Source organism: Lepisma saccharinum, chromosome 14 (assembly GCF_977018435.1).
Source record: "Lepisma saccharinum chromosome 14, izLepSacc3.1, whole genome shotgun sequence".
In the NCBI taxonomy this organism is placed as follows: Eukaryota; Metazoa; Arthropoda; class Insecta; order Zygentoma; family Lepismatidae; genus Lepisma; species Lepisma saccharinum.
The window spans coordinates 42,226,529-42,245,189 of NC_139242.1; the positions used below are offsets into that span (position 1 = coordinate 42,226,529).

An 18,661-nucleotide genomic window follows, 5' to 3' on the forward strand; every position below is an offset into this window, starting at 1 on the left:
CGTGCACAAATTTCACAAGTGTGTTTTCAAACTTTAAGCAAGTTATTATTAACATGTTTGTGGAATATTAGTTGCTAATGTAAGTATTTTTTATTTTAATGAGACAACAGCATGTATCCCAAATAGCCTTTGCCATTTTCATGCCTGGTAGAATTGTAACTTACGTGAATTGCAACACTGCTCCTATGAGTCACATGCAGTCTTCTGCAGATGACAAACCTTTCCCGCTTTTCACATTCCAGAGCTTAGGCTAAACCAAACGTGCCGTAATGTACTCACAAGGGACACATGACAAAACCATCACAGAACATCAATGCAAACAACTTTAATTGTCATTAAGCTCGTCATTTCAATAATCAACATTAATTTTTTTGAGTAGAGAAGGAGAAAAATGCAATTTGTATTTATCATGCTTAAGCAGCTTGCTTGAACACTGCACGATTGATGAAGCCTCCTGCCTCACCTCCTCCCTCCTTTCTGCTTCTCTTACAATGCTTATGAAATGGCCCAAAAAAATTACTCTGAAATGCACCAAAGCTAAATGGGTGGAAGAGGAAAGGAATAATAGGTAAGGGTCAGACAGACTGACCTTGAAATTGTAAAAAAAACAACAACTTACTTCCATATATCCTTTCTTTTAGAGCCACATTACATTCTGTGAATGACATTTTACTACATCCTGCGGAGCCCCAACACAGCAATCAGTGCTAAGCACTCAACAATTGCAGGCAAGGAGCTGCAAAAGGCAAACACCCACCAGTACAAATTGCAGTCCCACTCATCGAACAAGAAGTAAGCAAGCAAAACAGATGCACTTGCATGTGCAGCCACAGACACCATTCCAACCGTCGGCATGAACATCGACAATCCAGATAAAAAGCTCAGGAGTTCTAGCCCAAGCAAACCAACTGCAACACTCAACCCGACAGTCATTTCCGTGTCCTTTCTTCTGTAATCGTCTTCCGAGTACTCCAGAGGCAAGCAAGATTTGATGTTTTCATCTCGGTCCCACAAAATTATGATAGAGATTGTCAAATGCGCAATGATTGTGAGAAATCTTGCAGGCACAAGTCCTTCTGCGTAAACAGTCATGTTCAATTATTTCACAAGTGAACTGAACACATCACAATACTTGTTCACGCTCCTTAAACAATTACTAATAACTTATATGAGAGTGTCTTCCGATCTTATGTATTCACCAATATCCGCTTCATGGAAACAAACAACTGAAAGTGGATCTGTACGTTTGCACTCTGCTGTTGACTTTGCTGAAACACCAAAACCCTGTAATTGTTAGAAAAATAATGCACATAAGGGTCAATCAATATGAAATATATCTACAAAAATTATAAAGAAAGGCAGCTATCAAATTTTACACATTTACATACAATATCAGTCCCGCATCATGGCAGTGCGGTCTAAGGTATCATGCTTTGGGCTCAGACTACGGGACGTGTGCAGGTTCGAGTATCCTGGGGGAAGCATAACAACTTTTCTCCTGAGGTTTCGGCCTGTGTATGGGACCAGTGGTCACCACCATCGTGAGGAAATTGGGGATCTATGAATAAGTAGCATAACAAGGTATCCTACAATGACGACTGGGGGTTTGTCGTGCTGACCACACATCACCTTGTAACTGGTAGGATGATCTTGCACCTCAGCAGGTGGGAGCGAGGTAGGCCTGGGCCCTAAATGGGCTGTTGTACCATGGGTTATTGATATTACTATTATATACAATATCAAGATGTGGTTGTCAATATATTTTATCCTACACTTTCCAGTGCATTCTTATTACATAATACAGTAATAGCAGATATATGGGTTGAAAGTAGAATAAGCTAGGCTAAGAAGATGGTGAAATATTTTATTAATTTTAATGTAATCTTTCTGTAATGCAGGAGTGCCACATCAAGATTTGTATTACTCTGGCAAAGCATGTTATTACAAATCTACATCCACACTAACATGCATATACTCCTCCCACCCTTCATAATATTTCTGATTCACATAAATGACAACTTCCTATTTAGAAAATAAAATTATCCTCTTGGTAAATTTTAATCACTACTGCTTATATACACTGACTAGATCACCGCACCTCCTATATACACTGAGTGCTCACTAAATTGTGACAACCACTTTCAACAATGGGCACCTCCCGCAGCTGACCATATTTATACCTTATCACATGACTACCTTGAGTACAGGCAATGCAATAAGCATCAACACAAGACTACGTGTTAGTCAAACAGTGGAAATGGAAAGTGGTAAGGATTTAATGCATTCCAAAAGAGCATGATTGCATGGCCGTAGGCAGGAAACATTTTCGGTGGGGTTCATTCATAATTGTTCTCATGGTTGTCGCCAGAAATTTGAATAATAGAAATAATGACAATAATTATATAATAATAATAATTAAAATATCATAATTATAAACAAATCTTATTCCAAAATATTATTATTATGGCTGTTGTTATTTCCTTGAGGAGGCTTAGTCGATCAGATGAGTGAATATCCAGCACAAGTTTTTTCTTAATTTTTTTTTTACATTCCACACAGTATACAGTGTGTACTGAAATGCACAATTATTATACTTTGTTATTAAATTTTAAACACCTTCAAGAAAAAGCTTTAAAAGTTAGATGGAAATTTTAGTCACGAAGTTTTTGTTGTTTGACCTTAAAACTTAATTTTTGGAATTTTGAAAACTATGTAACCAGTTATTCTTTTTCAAAACTTAGGGAATTTTCAGTTTGACCCAGCCAGAAATAATACTGAAAAGAGGACAGCAGAAGTGAAATTGGAGGGGTCGCGTGGGTGGGCTGCAATTCTGAGAAAAAATACTGTTTCACTCAAGTTTCAGAATTCCATATGTATGAAAATTCTAGATGGATCGTTTCAAAATTGTCTCCTTGTTGTATTTCTTTGAAACTTTGAAATAAATTTTTGAAAATGAGTTATAGATTTTGGTTTCTGAACTTCCATTAATCCAACATGTGAGAATTTTCGGGGGAAGGGGGAGTTGAACCCTAGAACCCACCCTCTAAATATGGCCATGCATGTTTGTGGTTGCCCAAGCATCAGGGATATCAATAACCCAGACAGTGACACTGATTGGGTGTGCATGTTCTAATGTAGTGAAGGTGTACAGGAAATGGAAAGAAAAATGGGACAATGACCATGAAGAGGCAGAACTGAAATGACTTAAGGGAAGGAGAGATTATTTTTCCCTTTCTCCACCCCTTCCCTGTATGAAGTTCTACAGCAGACAACCCATTCCTTATTCCTCTCTTAATGAAGCGACACTGGTGACTAAGTCTCATCTGGGACCACAGCATGGCGATTGGAAGAGGGTGCATCGGTCCGATGGTATTTGCTAAACCATGCTGATGGGTGCAGAAGCTTCTGTTGGCATGGACTGGAACTGCTAGTGTGTCTGGAATGTTATGGCACCATATACACCTCACGATGCAACACTTCTATCAACATGGGAACAGCAACAACAGGAGAACAATGCATGATGCCACAGAGTAAGGATTGTGCTTGACTGGCTGGAGGAACATTCCAAAAAGATGGACCATAGTTATTGGCTGCCTAACTTCCACGATTTGAATCCTATAGAGATCTATGGGATGATGTGGAATGGGCCCTTCAAACCTTGAATCCTGTACTAAACTCCAATGGATCATTATGTGCTGCTATCAGGGATATAAGGTATCACTGTGGATACATATCAGCACCTGCTGGACCAACGAAATATTATGTACGTGATTCCAATTTAGTGAGCACCCAGTGTATATATGTATAAAAAAGACTAACAGGAACAAATTCCAATGCTTGATTTGTGTGTAAACAGCCGCAGGCTGAACCTCGCCCTTCAATAAAGGAAAATTGAATTTAATATGACCCCTCTCATGAAATATTTTGTCATCATTGAATAAATGATGGATGCGGTAAATATGCTTTAAAATTACTTATGTGAAATTTAGAAATTTCGCACTTCGCATTGCACAATTTAATGGTAAAATCCTATTAATTTCGAAGATCCACTGTCTTCATTCACTGAAGGGTACGGCATCTGGAGCGGAGATTGTACCACGTCACTGCTTTGTTTGTTCCCAGGCAGCGGTAGTTGCAATTTTTCCCATTCCGCAGCACGCTGATGTGTGCATCCTGGTTTGAGTTGTCTGCTTCCTGTTGTCCAGTGGCACTGCCATGCTGCTCGGTGCGGTGCAGTTCCTGTTCCCTGCGTGGCTGGAGGTGGGTTGAGTATGCGCACCGCATTTTTTCTTTTTCAGGTCGGGGAGCCAAGTTGGGTGCACCTGTCCACTGTCCAGGTTCAGTGCTGGTTTCTGTTGGATGACAGCATGGGTTTCTTTGACAGTGTTTTCTATGACCGAGCTGGTTGGGTGAAGTATGGATATGGAGGAGATGGTGTGGTTAGTGGAGTGGTGGTGTTGTAAAAGGTCCGATTTTGGTGTGTCTTTTTTGGCATCTTTTACGTGTTCATTAATCCATTATTCGACAGTGCGGATGGTTCTGCCAATGTAGGTGTTGTGTTGTGGCATTGGCATGTGGCCTTGTAGACACCAGGGGATGCAAGTTTGGATTCGTAGTATCTCTTGAAATTGAGGGCCTTGGCAAATTTTCCTGATGTGGGGGGTGGTATGGAAAAGTGATCCATTTGGGTTTGGGAATTTGGTTCAGGTTATCTCTATCTCGTGGGTGTCTGAGCTGGGCTTCTGCTTTTGCACACCACATGGATAGCTGGCATTCGGTGTAACCGTTGTTTAGTCCTATTTCAGTTACGCATGCTATTTCGTCATGGAGGTCATCTTCTGTGCAGCTGTGTGCGAAGGCTCTTCTGTAGAAGTTCATCCATACTCCAGCTTTCTGTTTTGGTGGGTGGTTGGATTTGGCATGGATGTGCTGGGTGTCCGAACCTGGTTTCCTGTACACGAACGTGATGAATTTTTTTCTTGGTGTCGTTCGATTCTTAGGTAGAGAAAGTTGAGGCAGCCATTTTCTTCCCTTTCAACGGTGAAATTTATGTTGGGCAGTTAGGATATGGTTTAAGTCCTCTTCCTGTTTGTAAATGATAGGGTGTCATTGGCTTATTTTCTGTATCTTATATGTGCAAACTCTGATTGGGTGAGTATTGACTTCTCTGCCACATGTAGTACAATGTTGGATAGGGGTGCAGAAAGGGGGTTGCCCATCGCTAGTCCTCTTGTCTGGAGGCAAACCAGGATGCACACGCCAGCGCCGCCGAATGGAAGAAATTGTAACTATCACTGCCCAGGAACAAACAAAGCAGTGATGCGATACCATCTCCACTCCAGACGCCATACCCTTCAGTTAATGAAGATCTTCGAAATTAATAGGATTTAACCATTAAATTGTGCAATGCGGAAGTGCGAAATTTCTAAATTTCACTTAAGTAATCATTGAATAAGTGTAAATCAAGAATGCACTGAACAATTCAGACCCAAAGAATATAAAACACCCCCCTCCCCTTTCCCACACACACATACAAACAAGAGGTTCTCCTCAGAAAGTCAGCATGAAGTTGATAATAAAGCACAATACATCTTTCAATACTGATTTGAGGTAGTGATCTTCTACACCTTACCCCAATCCACCAGCAGCTCAGTACGAAAATGTTCGAGAGTGTGCCTACATATCAGCCATGACTGCAACCACACCCCCTGGCCAGACATTTTCCAAACCTAATTCTATCTCTACTCTTCATTCCCACTTCCCTCCTTCCCTTCACATTACTCCCCCACCCACATACTCAGATTTTGAAAAGATTGCCGAGAGAACCATGTTTCTCTGTGTAAACTTTTTCACCCTGAACCTGGTAACCTTACCATCTTTTACCTATGTCTGAAAATGTGACTAAAAATTTAAAGATGTCCAGTGTCTGGTGAGTGTTTCCCCATTTCCTTCACATTTTTCATGTTAACCCTTCTGACCCTTTCATCCAATATACAACATATACGTTTTGCAAACTTACCAAAGGAAGATCGTTCATAGAAAGCACAAGGACTCCTTGATACTTGGGTGTGTTATCAGTGATCCTTCCTAATCCAGACTTCATAACATTGTGGCCATAGAGAAACTGTTGCTCTGCAGAAGGCTTTAACCAGATCTTGTACTGTGAAAAAAATCATGCATGATCACAGTTTTGGCATATTCTTAACGATTTATTTTGCAAAAGTCAGAGATAATTTTGCAATGGTTATAAAGGTTGAGAACCATCAATAACTAAATCTGATTAAGTCTCTATATGTGGAATTTCATTCACATACTTTATTTTCCAGACTCGCTGGCATCACTTCACAATGTACATACTTATTGTCTGTTTGTAGTCTCTCCAATTCATTGAAGGAGAATAATAGTATGATAAAAATGGGTAGATCTTTCAATTCACATGACATGCTAAAATTAAATACATAAATTAGCATTAAATTCTCTATTATTTTTGATTAGTACTATGCATTGTAATTTAATGTTAAATGTCTTCCACAAAAGATAGCTACAGTAACTCAGCTAGATGTAGTAGCTTCATAAGCTTATATCTACATATAACACAAACATTAATGGGTTTTCAAAACAGTACAGTACACTAAAATTGTACTTAAATACATAAAATAATAATAATAATAATTTGAATTTGAACTTAAAATTTTGGGTACATCAGCATTTAGGCTATTTTGCACCCGTCACGTTATACGGGGCCAAACCCCTTACCGTAACAAATAATATAGCTGTAATGTTGCAAAACTAAAAAAAAACTTAGGTTAAAAGCTGAGGCTGTAAAAGAGCACTCGGCACACATAGGGACAAAATACAGGGCAACACACAGAATTATACTGGCCATAGGGCCAGTCGCCAGAGCCTCGTTAGTCTGCCAAAAGGAGTCCAGGGTGTACTACATGGAACTGAGGTTGACAATTGGGTGTACTATGTGGAAGGTCACCCTTTACATTCCAAAAATAATAATAAAAAAACCTCTAAAACAAACCTTCTTTCAAATATTTTAAAGTTATTGACACCCATAGGATCAAATTAGTTAGAGCAATTACATTTCTTACAAGCAGAGCCTTGATTTCTAGGGAATGAATATTGTACAAATAAGCATGAAAAAAGCACTATTTTTTTTTTTTTTTTTTTTTTTTTTTTGTTAAAAGCCATATAATATAAGTGTGAACTTTTAAGACTGTAAATCAAAGCATACAACTCAAAATCTCTAATCCAAAATGTAATAATTCTATGAGCACAATTTCATTAATGTACTTGAAATATTTGTGAATGGTCTGTGAAGATGAATTTTTGTTATAATCCCAGAGAGAATATAATTATTAGGTCACTGCATTTAACAAATTAGTATTATCTTGCTACTTCAAAGCCTTAACTAAATAAAATGCAAGGAGAACAAACAATGATGGATGGACTTTCTCTTGAGGTGCAGGAGAATGAACACTTTTTTTTCTTGCGACCTGCTATTGAAGATGATGATGATGATGAAAGGAGGAAAAGGAAAGCAGATGAAAGGAGGAAAGGAATGCAATGTAAAATAAGAAAAGTACAAATACCTTTCCTCCAATGGAGTACAATAAGGTCGTAGTACTTACACACAGTATTTTGGTCTCTCACATACTGACCGAGCATATATACAGCAGTTAATGCACCATGTAAATGAAGGGTGAAAATCGGGACTCCTTTTTTACATTTAACTTGCTTTTGCCTTTTACTAATGTTCTCAATGTTTTAAACCTGCACTTGTGAACTTCCTGAAGGGCAGCACGTGAAAGATCAAAACACGGAAAGAAGAATTACAATGACAAGTGCCACGCACATGTACTCTGATCTTTCCACAACTTATTACACTAAATACAATTGTAATGCAAACCTTTAGCATGAATATTGATACAAATCTATGACCCAGTAAAATATTAAAAATCAGTAAACAGGGCTTCAAATTTTTGTCCTGGAGAGTTAATACTTGTATTGGCACCAATATACCTCGTGTAAAATACAATTTCTACCACTTACAGGAACAAATACAGGGTGTCTAAAAGTCATAGTGACATTAACATTGCACAGGATGTTAACTTTGTCTATGTGGATATTTGTTTAACGGTTGTTTTTTCAATGTCCAGTTAAGGTTCATGTTAGCACGTAACTGGAAGTTAGTGAAAATTTCGGTTTTTCAATGTACAGTTAGCTCGTAACTGGAACTCTGGTGGCGATTATCTTTACTGGTACTTTTTCTTGCAGTTACCAGCCTAACTGGAAGTTGCGAAGCAACATGGCTGCCCCATGCAGCTATCAGAGACCCACACTCGCAACTTCACTGTCAGATTAAACAAGATATGATTCATAAAACTTTTAAATTGGTACGGAAAAATACTTGTTTTGTTTGGCAGAGGTTACCAACGTCCATGCAAATATGGAAATTAAGCAGCATAGTTGCTAGAATTTGCTTGATAAGGTTGTGTTAGAGAATTTGTGGCCAGGATATCCGGTCTACTAGGCGGGACAATCTCCAATCGGTAATTTGGTGTAGTGGTGAGCAGCACCACCTTTCGGAGTGTGTTGTAATACGAGTTCGAGTCCTGGTCAAGGGTATTTTTTTTTTCTTGTCAATTATTTATTACGTGTGTTGCGTTTAATTCATGCTTTATTGTTGAATGATCTTCTCGGATAAATATTAGAGTAAATTTTAAAATTATTATTACCACTACCTTTATATTTTTAGAAGTTTAGAAAGCATGCTTACTATTAACATCATGTTTTTTCGCTCAACCACACGCATAGAGAGGTACAAAGCATGCAGTCAAATGTACAATATTTTACATATTAATAATAATAATAGTGTTTATATCAATAAACCGTTATTATTAATGTATCGACTTTCGAGTTCTTCACGCTTCTTCTACAAGAAAGTATCTGCGCTTGCGCCTCATAACATCATTTCCCCCACGTGGAATTGGCCTTTATTAGAAGAAAACCAAATTTGTAGTGCTGTCTTTCGTTAATTTATTTCGTAAGCATACAAAATGGATGCGCAGCCATTGTTCCTATCATTTCACAATGCAATAACGTGCTTTCGAGCACGGTGTGCTTGTAGTTCTATATTTAAACGCCAGGCTGTGTGCCAGTCGACGCGGTTTGAAACTATACAAACAGATGGCGCGCAGATCGATTTCCTGTAATTTCCGTGCTTCAGAATTGCCAACACACTGTTTCGGAGAACGAACCATGGTTTAGTTAACTGGCAGTTACTTTCACATTGAAAAACCCGGTGCTGGTAACTGGCTGTTATCTCCAACTGGCAGTTAGTTAACAAAGATTAACAGGACATTGAAAAACTGGCCCTTAAACATTAAACAAGAAAACTATTCTCTACATGAACGTTCAGTATGGGGAAAAAGTTACTAAGGAGTAAGAAAGATTTTGTATGTAGTAAAAGAGAAACATGGATAAAAGATTGTATGTAGTAAAAGAGAAACATGGATAAAAGAAAGCTATGGATTTGCTTGCAATAATTTTTGATGTGTATCGATAGTCTCTGTGGGTATTTATCGAAATGATAAAAAAAACATAAAATTTTACTTTTCATGCATTACAGACAATTTATGGGGTTAATTATAACATATTTATAAAAACGTAGTTTTTTTTTCAAAATTATGAGGTGTACTGGCAGCATTACTCATGTCAGAGGGTAGTACCATGTGTGCCCGACATCTGGCTATGTTATTCAATCAAAGCTCACATGAAATTTATTGAAATTTATCATACAAAAGTTAGGTAGGTTAGGTATGCCAGTCTTTTTGTATGATAAATTTCAACTCGTGTTATTTCATTTGGGCTTTGACTGAATAAGATAGCCAGATGTTGGGCACAGCTGGTACTGTCCTCTGACACAACCAATTTTGCCACTTGCCAGTACACTTCATAATTTTTTAAAAAAATCTATGTTTTTATGAATTTCATATTTATGCAGGTGCGACTTACTAACGTAGTATAAATTATCAGTACAGTATAATTAAATTGGCATAACCTATCTACCTGATGAAGGTAGTAGTTACATCCCGAAACGTAGTTTCACGGAAATCATATACTCACCAACATAAGTACTTTTAGGTATTTTATAAAAGATTTTTTGTTTTTATATTGTACTGATAATTTTATGAATATGCCATAATTAACCCCATAAATTGTCCGTAAAGCATAAGAAGAGAAAAAAGTTATTGTTCTCTTATCAATCCGATAAATGTCAACAGACCATTGATACAAATCATTGTGCAGGCGACTCCATAGCTGTCTTGTATCCATGTCTTTCTTTACTTTACACAAAAACTTGTTTACATATTTGTATCTTTTCCCCCACACTGAACATTCATGTAGAGAATCATTCCTTGTTTAATGTTTAACAAATATCCACATGGACAAAGTTAATACCCAGTGCAAGGTTTGGTAAAAATTTACTACCCACAAACAAGTGTAACTTCTTTGTTTCGTCATTTCTAACATTCGTACTTACGTATCTGCTTCCCGGAATATTCTTTAAGGTGTATTCACGTTATTTTGATAAAAGTAACTTCAATTTTTCGCATTAAGAGTACTTCTTTCTTTTCGATTTTGCGCTTCCGTAAGACACAATATGGTGCGTACACCTTTGTAGATCATCGCACGTCGTGCTTGTGTTTTATCGATTTTCATTGGGTATGCAGCGTTTCCAACTTTCTTAACTGAAAAAATACAAACATAGTTAAAATGCGTTGAACCATTGACGATAGCCCCAAGACACATTACGTAAGGTTAATTTAGGTTTAGTTAGGTTAGGCAAACATAGTTAAAATTTGTGTAACTAGTTAGGTTAGGTTTAGTTAAGATAGGCAAACATAGTTAAAATTCATTTAACTATGTTTGCCTAACCTAAGTAAACCTAACCTAACCTTACATAATGTTTCTTGGGGCTATCGTGAATGGTTCAACGGATTTTAACTATGTTTGTATTTTTGGTTGGAAACACTGCATACCCAATTAACATCGACAAAACACAATCACGAAACGCCATGATCTACGAAGGTGTACGCATTGTGCATCGGAGAATTAATTTTCAACAAAAATAATGAATTTCCGCTATGACACATTCCCACATGGCAGAAAACACCTTCCAGATGTTCAACAATGCTAGAGGAACTAGTTTCTGTAAGTAGTTTCTTCTGTTAAAATGAAGAAATGTGTTTGTGTATAGTAAACATTTACCCAAGGCTTTTTATACAAAAGTCACATGCATTCAAAGTCCCTGCACCTCAATAGTTTGATTTGATTTGGTTTCATTTCCTTTGCTCTTCTGCCACTTTTCGCTAATTGCGAAGATGAGAAAGAATGACATGATACAACGAAATTGATGAAGGGACCCCTGGAATCTTAGCACAATTTGCTAACCCCTCCACCATGGAGGTTGGCTAAATACCCGGCTAGAATGATTATTTATACTTTACCTGAGCGTAAGGTGCTAAGTAATGTAATGCAGTCACGTGAAGCATAAACTTTCCACTTTTCGTAAATTTGCCAAAACAAGTTCCAGCAGTGACAAATGACTCAGGATGAATACTAGATGCCAGGTTCAGTATATGTTCAGACATGTAGTAGACACGGTCTTTTTGCTCCCGAAAGCAATACACACCATCTGGACGTTCAATCAACAGTTTTACATTTGGACCAATGCTGTGGGAAGAAAGAGCATATTTTAAACATGTGTTTATGAACAAATAAATAAAGTCACATGACCAGCACAACATTTTATCTCAAATTGTATAAAAATTAAGACATGGTGATGTATGTGTAAAACATTATGGTAGGCAATGCTTACACAATGTTGACATATGTGGGAGTCTATTGGTGTGCTTGGATTATGTTTTGGGCATCAAAAAATACTTGGCATTGCTGTATAACTTATCTCTATATGTATCTGTATTTCCCATCCATATCCATCTAGGTGTTCTACCCGTTTCTGTTAATTGCAATGATAAGGATAATGATGGTCTGAAGCATCGATATTTGTTATTTAGAATCGCTTTTCTGCCACTTTTTTTTAAAACTTTATGTAAACGAGTTGAAAATTTTCTGGCACCCTGTATTTATCTACCCCTGGTCAGATATATGTACAAATAAATAAAGCACATGTTTGTTACACTTGCATGCACAGCAGAGGGCAATGCCTCTTCCTTCAAGTGTGGCAACACACAGCTCACATGCACGGGAGAACGGGAAGTGGGAAGAGAAACCAAGTGATTGTGCACTGTAGTTTGCAAGGTTGCCAGGGGTATTCTCATCATGGTTAAACTGTAAACATTTTTGTGAAATACATGCAGGAAATAAAGAAAAAATCTAGATGGATACAGATGGGAAATATCTTTGGAATGCATAATGCAAATAATCTATATGAATCTAGGGTTCCAGGATGACAGAAAGGAAGCACAACTAATATTATTTGGTCTAGGAATTAATTCGTGCGCCTGGACAAGAGATGGCATAACGAGCGTATCGTCCCACAGTTCCGTGTATCCACACATGCGTTGAAAACTCCTGTCAGCGTGCATCGTTCGTAGTATAGGGCAGTTGATTGACGCGTCAACAGCATTTTGTAGTCAACTGAACATGGCGCAGTTCATGCCAGATAAAGTGTTTTTGCGGGTTGTTCTGCTTCATTACTTTAACATGCAGAAAAGTGCTACCGAAAGTCATCGTATTTTGGTGAAGTGTATGGTGACCATGTGCTAGCTGAGCGAACGTGTCAGAAGTGGTTTGCACGGTTTAGAAGTGGTGATTTCGGCCTGGAAGACCAAGAGCGACCTGGACAGCCAAAAAAATTTGAAGACGAAGAATTGAGAGCATTGCTCGATCAGGATTTGTGTCAAACACAGGAAGAACTTGCAGAAGCATTAGGCGTTGATCAAACAACAGTTTCCAAATGCCTCAAAGCCATGGGAATGATTCAAAAGATGTCACATTGGGTTCCACATGAATTGAAAGACAGAGACGTTGAAAGACAAAAAACCATTTGCGAATAGCTGCTTGAAAGACAGAAAAGAAAGGGGTTTTTGCATCGCATTGTTACTGGCGATGAGAAGTGGATCCATTACAAGAACCCGAAATGAAAAAAGGCCTGGGTGAAGCCAGGTAAACCAGGTCCATCACAACCGAAACGAGATATTCACTGTGCAAAGGTTATGCTGTGGATATGGTGGGATATGAAAGGTGTGGTGTACTATGAGCTGCTGCAACCAGGTGAAACTATTAATGGAGAATGTTATCAACGACAATTAATGCGTTTGAAGCAAGCTCTGGCCAGGAAACGACCAGAATGGGAGAACAGACACGATAAACTTATTTTTCAACATGATAACGCTCGCCCACATGTTGCAAAACCGGTCAAAACCTATTTAGAAAATGTCGGATGGGAAGTTTTACCCCACCCACCGTATTCACCAGACGTTGCTCCTTCGGACTACTACTTGTTCGATTGCTTGAATAACGATTTGATTGGACAGCGGTTCACTTCTTCAGAAGATACCGAAAAATGGGTCTCTGACTGGATCGCTTCAAAGGATGAGGACTTCTTTCGCCACGGAATCCGTAACTTGCCTGACAGATGGGCGAAAGTGGTGGCTCGCGATGGACAATATTTTTCTTAAGGTATTTATGTATTTTGTGTTTGAACTACAGCTTCAATGTGTGCGTAACAACCGCACGAATTAATTCCTAGACCAAATACATTACCTAACTTCCATGTAGTACACTTCCTGTGTGTGCCAAGTTATAAGATAAAATATTGTACATTGAAAAAAAATTATATAGCCTAATATTAGTTGATTACCTGCAAGTAGCACATCATAATGAATACACTTTTGATATATGAATACTGTAATTAACAGTGGCAATGTAATAGAATATGATACATGAAAAATAGAAGACTATAGAATTTGTGACTGACATTTTTTTTTAAACTTTGATTGACAGCGCATTTTACATTTTATTTCAAGACAATTCAAACATGTTGAAAATATCCCATGTAGAGCAACTTAACCCGGAACAGGCATGGCGTGGTACTAGGAACCTTCTGCCTAGAACAACACTCTCATTCTCCGAAGCGGTAACACTTTCATCTAGTCAAAACGGATTTCTTCATTTTTGCAGAAGAAACTACTTACACAAATCACTTTCTGTAGCATTGTTGAAGTTCCCGAATGTATTTTCTGTCATCTTTTTTAGCGATAATTAGAGACCTGCACAAGACCCGGAAAAAACCCGTCTGCGAGGAGGCGCGCCTACAATAATATGCAACACGCACGTCAAGCCCAGGTGTTCGACATCGCGCAAGCGAGCTTCACGTCACAGTTGTGCACAGGCATCGATGCCTGCCAGGCTTTTCTATTACCCGGGTCTTAAGAAGACCCGTGAGACTCGATGTAGTTCTTGCAAGTAGACGCGAGCACTGCTGTCAGTGTTGCCAACGGCCATTATATTTCACTACGCATGGAAATATTTGAATTTCTGCTAGGCGCAGGTGCCTTGAGGTTGTATAACCATTGGCGTAGCAAGGGGTGGGTGAAGTGGGCGACCACCCTGGCCTCGTGCATGTAGTGGTCTCGCGTCCCATGAGGTTGATACGAAAACGGTAATAAATGGAAGTGAGAAAGATAGAAAAGGCTAATTTTTGTGGGCAATAAAATTAAAACTTTTTTTATCTGGCTTTATATTCAAGTTTAACGTTATAATTTGAATGAATACGTCAAATCACAGACGGGCGGGAGCTCTAAGCCTAAGGGGCCCCAAAAAGTCAAAACAATTCTCATTTCTCATGTGAAACATTAACGCAAAAATTGCTTGGACAATTTTATCCAATTATTATTTTCTTGAATAGAAAGCGCTTTGTCTTGGCTTTTCATCTGTCTCGTGACCTTGCATAGCCTACACGATTTTAATATGTTAATGATAAAGCACCTCAAACTGCCACCGAGCAAAGTATGGGGCATTTAAATGCTTCCAGTGTTTTAAACTGAAGAAGGGTATGGATAATATTAGCAGTTCTTCCTTCGTTCCTACAACTTCAGATGCAGCTATTGCCCTCTGTAACGGGCACGAAGATGATTTATCTTCAGAATATCCTGATAAAGTTTTACGTTTCAGGAATGTGCTTAAATCTAAAATCAAGTGCTTTGGGAAAGTTTCTTCTCCTTGATAGCTCTACACTAGCTTCCAGTGTTCTCTGTATCCTGTACCGCCTTCTGTTTGTTTCCTACTCTTCAAGTAACAACCACGAAAAAAGAACTATATTTCTCAAAATTGAAACTTAGGAAAAACTTCTGGAAGGTAGTGTCGAATGGTATGATTCAGCCAAAATTTACCGGACTCAGTAATCTCACTCTTGAACGAGAAAGGGCAAGATCTAATGTAAAAGTATCATTCGCTGCCCAGAAGCCAGCTTTCTGTTAAGCAAGGTGGTTTGATTTAAATCAAAATTTAAATTGGGGAATTCTATTTTAAAAAATCACTTATTGAAATCACTTAAAATAAAATTACAGAATAATGTACACAAGAAATTTGTAGATATCAGAATCACTTTTTGTGAAAGTATATTAATCTCATATTCATTTAATGGTGTTTATTATGCTCTAAGAAAGGAAATAAAGGAAACAAAATATATGTCCTGATGGGGTGAAGCTCATACGAAAATAAATGTAATATGTCATCTGAAAAAAACACTTAAATTTCCCTTGATTTAAAATTCAATAATTTTTATAAGCAAAAATAGCACATTTTTTAAATAGAATAATATACAAAATACTAATCATGTTAAACCGTAAATAGTGTCATTTTCATTAAACTATAAATAAATGTGGCAGCAGATATTTGGCTAGCTATCATTAAAACCTCAAAAATTCGGCTACAAAGACTGTAAATATTATTGTAAGTTAAAATTATAAAGTACGTCCAGAATTTATATTTTCACTGTAAGAAAAGTTACTGAAATTATAATAGTTTCATTAACACACTTAACAAACATTTTCATATTAGGTTCATTATGTTCAGTTCCAGAAACAGAGAAATGCATATTTACATGTAATTTGTTATTTGCTTTAATCAAACTGTTCAAATATTTTACAGGGCCGTTAATCAGAAAAAGCCTTTCTATTTAAAAAATATGTCTATGTGTACGATGCCAAAGAAAAGATCCATTTAAATAAAAAATATAAAAAAACGTTATTTTTATCCACCCAGCTGTTAAGAGGGGCGGGGAAGGGGATAAGTAAGTATTTGTATTTTCTTCTTTTGAATACATAAATGTCAAAGAAAGATATGTTATAATATGTGAAAATGCAGAGGTAGAGCATCGATTTGTATAATTATTAATGTAAGTGTAGCCACAACCAGCCATTCTAAGTAATTACATACATTTCCTGGAATAATCTGACTGTACTTGAGGGACCCAAATTTGTTTCTTGCGGACGCGTACTTTACGATTGAATATTTAATATTACAAGAACGTTAAGACGTAACAACAAAATGAGATTCACAATTATTATTATCATCTAAGCCCTAAAATTCAAAGTAAACTGGTACAATTAATGTGCAAGAAAGTCAAAATTGCTAATTAAAAAAGTCAAATTAGCTGTATCAATTGATTACACCAAAGATTTCACACTTATGGTGCAAATGACTATCGTTTTAAGATTTGTTGATGTTGAAACCGATTGTGTCGAAGACCTTGAAGGTAGATACTTTGAGCCCCTACACAGGATTGTGGTTTAGCACAGCCCCTTCCCCCCCGCTCTATCAAGCACAGACATTTTATGTGCGTCCTTCGATATTTTCTACTTAAGCCATGGTTTGTCACATTTACATCCTACAAATTTTGAAATGAGGAAACAAAGAACGACTCATTAAATAATATATAGGTTATATTTAAAGGTTATTATTTAAGGATATTTCAGTTGTCTTACTGTCTAAAGAACATCTTAAAAAACGTACTATTACTACTGCCTTGGTTAATGAAAATTCCAGCAGCGTGTTAATGTAGCTCTGCCAAGTGTAAATTTCTCTGTCGCGTACTATTAAATATACTTTTCGTCAGAAATTAATTATTATTATAGGCTATTATTAATTTGCTGACGTTTCCTTGATGACTGTATATCGATTCACATTGATATTTCAAACATAAAGAACAGATGGAGCCTTGCATTCTAATCTCACCCAGGGCCTCGCGATATGATGCTACGCCACTGTACCTAAGAATTTTGTAACTCCTCAAATTAGTTTCATTATTATGTCAAACCAACTACCACACATTTTCCAAATTTGTTTCGAAGGTCTTCAAATAGGTTTGTGTGTCTTGTTCATTTTATGTCACTTTTCTGGTCTTGAAATCGTAAATCTCCTCTCGGTTTCATTTTTACGTTGTTCGTTTGTTGAAATGTGTAAGTAGCATTGCCTGCTATTTGCACCCGTATGAAGATACAAGCTAACAATAATTATATTTTGCATCGTATTACTATCAATGCGGTCTGTAGAACTAGATAACTAGCAACAACATTTTTTTTTGTACTGGGTACAGAGTCTGAAGAAAACCTTGTTAGAAGGTTGAAACGTTATGTTTAGTTTATGTTTTAAAATAAAATAAATTTCTGCGTTGGTCAGCATATTGAGTTTTTCATATCATGGAAACAAGGCTTACTGGTGTTACAACAACATGAGCGAACGACGATTTGTTGAAAGAGATGACAATATTCAAAAACCTTTTATAATGCAAATTATGATTTCATGTTCCATTTTATGGACCATCGTGCCTTAGTGTTAAAGGGGAGGGAGATCTTGAGCAACTAATTCGGATATTGAATTGGCAAAATTACACCAGAGAGAAAATCTGTTTGATTGATTGATTCATTTATTTGGTCAATTTATGTACAATAAGGCTAATCGGGACTGGACCTATAGTTTAAAGTGGGATCCGAACCACCATGAGCCTCAACCGGGTATCGAACCCGGTACCCCTTGATTACAAGACGACGACACTACCACTGCGCCATAGGGGAGCACCCCACCCCCCAAAAAAGTATGAAGTAGAACAACCACCAGTAACACAAAGTTCCAAAATATTTACGATGGCACTTTTTGCGAAACTTGGTTCGTACTCCTTTACAGGTGTCAGCAGTGGCGGCAATTAGAGGCAGGGCAGAGAGAGTGCAGTTGCCTCCCCCCTCGACTTTTTGAAACTTTTGCACCACGCTAACCTCATGTATCAAGGGAAATTAAACTGTCCTTGCCCCCCCCCCCCACTTTTGCACCTTGGTCCCTTAGTTTTGTAACCCAATCGCCGCCAGTGGGTTTGAGTGATACAAATGTTTTCTACCAAGGAATAAATGTCTGCAATTTCAAATTGATAAAAGTGATGAACATTTTAAGTGCCCCTAGAACAGTTTAGAATCTAAAAGTTGGCAACGGTGACTGCGTGACTCAGGTATCTGGAGACGGTGCAAAACCGGAATGAGCGTTCGCTGAAGATAAGCGAGCTTCGTCTTGCAAGGTCTTCCAGTTACCCATGGGCTTTCGATGCTTGACGGGTCAAAACTCAGGTATA

The 18,661-nt window shown here is 37.7% G+C and overlaps 2 protein-coding genes across 2 annotated transcripts in view; both read right to left on the reverse strand.

The window, feature by feature from the left end:
• Window positions 1-619: 619 nt before the first annotated feature.
• The window catches only part of LOC145998492 (60S ribosome subunit biogenesis protein NIP7 homolog), a 29,509-nt gene continuing 11,467 nt past the window's right edge, over window positions 620-18,661 (reverse strand). Inside the window, exons 2-4 of the mRNA XM_083134911.1 lie at window positions 11,523-11,748; window positions 6,020-6,160; window positions 620-1,284 (exon numbers count right to left, since the gene is read on the reverse strand). Coding sequence (XP_082991037.1) covers window positions 1,165-1,284; window positions 6,020-6,160; window positions 11,523-11,748 — 487 coding nt within the window. The 3' untranslated portion in view covers window positions 620-1,164. The remainder of the gene's footprint in view (window positions 1,285-6,019; window positions 6,161-11,522; window positions 11,749-18,661) is intronic.
• LOC145998339 (transmembrane protein 107-like) lies at window positions 673-1,092 on the reverse strand. The gene has a single exon (XM_083134743.1). It carries the CDS (start codon window positions 1,090-1,092, stop codon window positions 673-675), a length of 420 nt encoding a protein of 139 aa, XP_082990869.1.

What these genes read in the sequence shown, in the direction of transcription:
- LOC145998339 (XM_083134743.1), bottom strand. Translation starts at nt 1,092, where the DNA reads ATGACTGTTTACGCAGAAGGACTTGTGCCTGCAAGATTTCTCACAATC.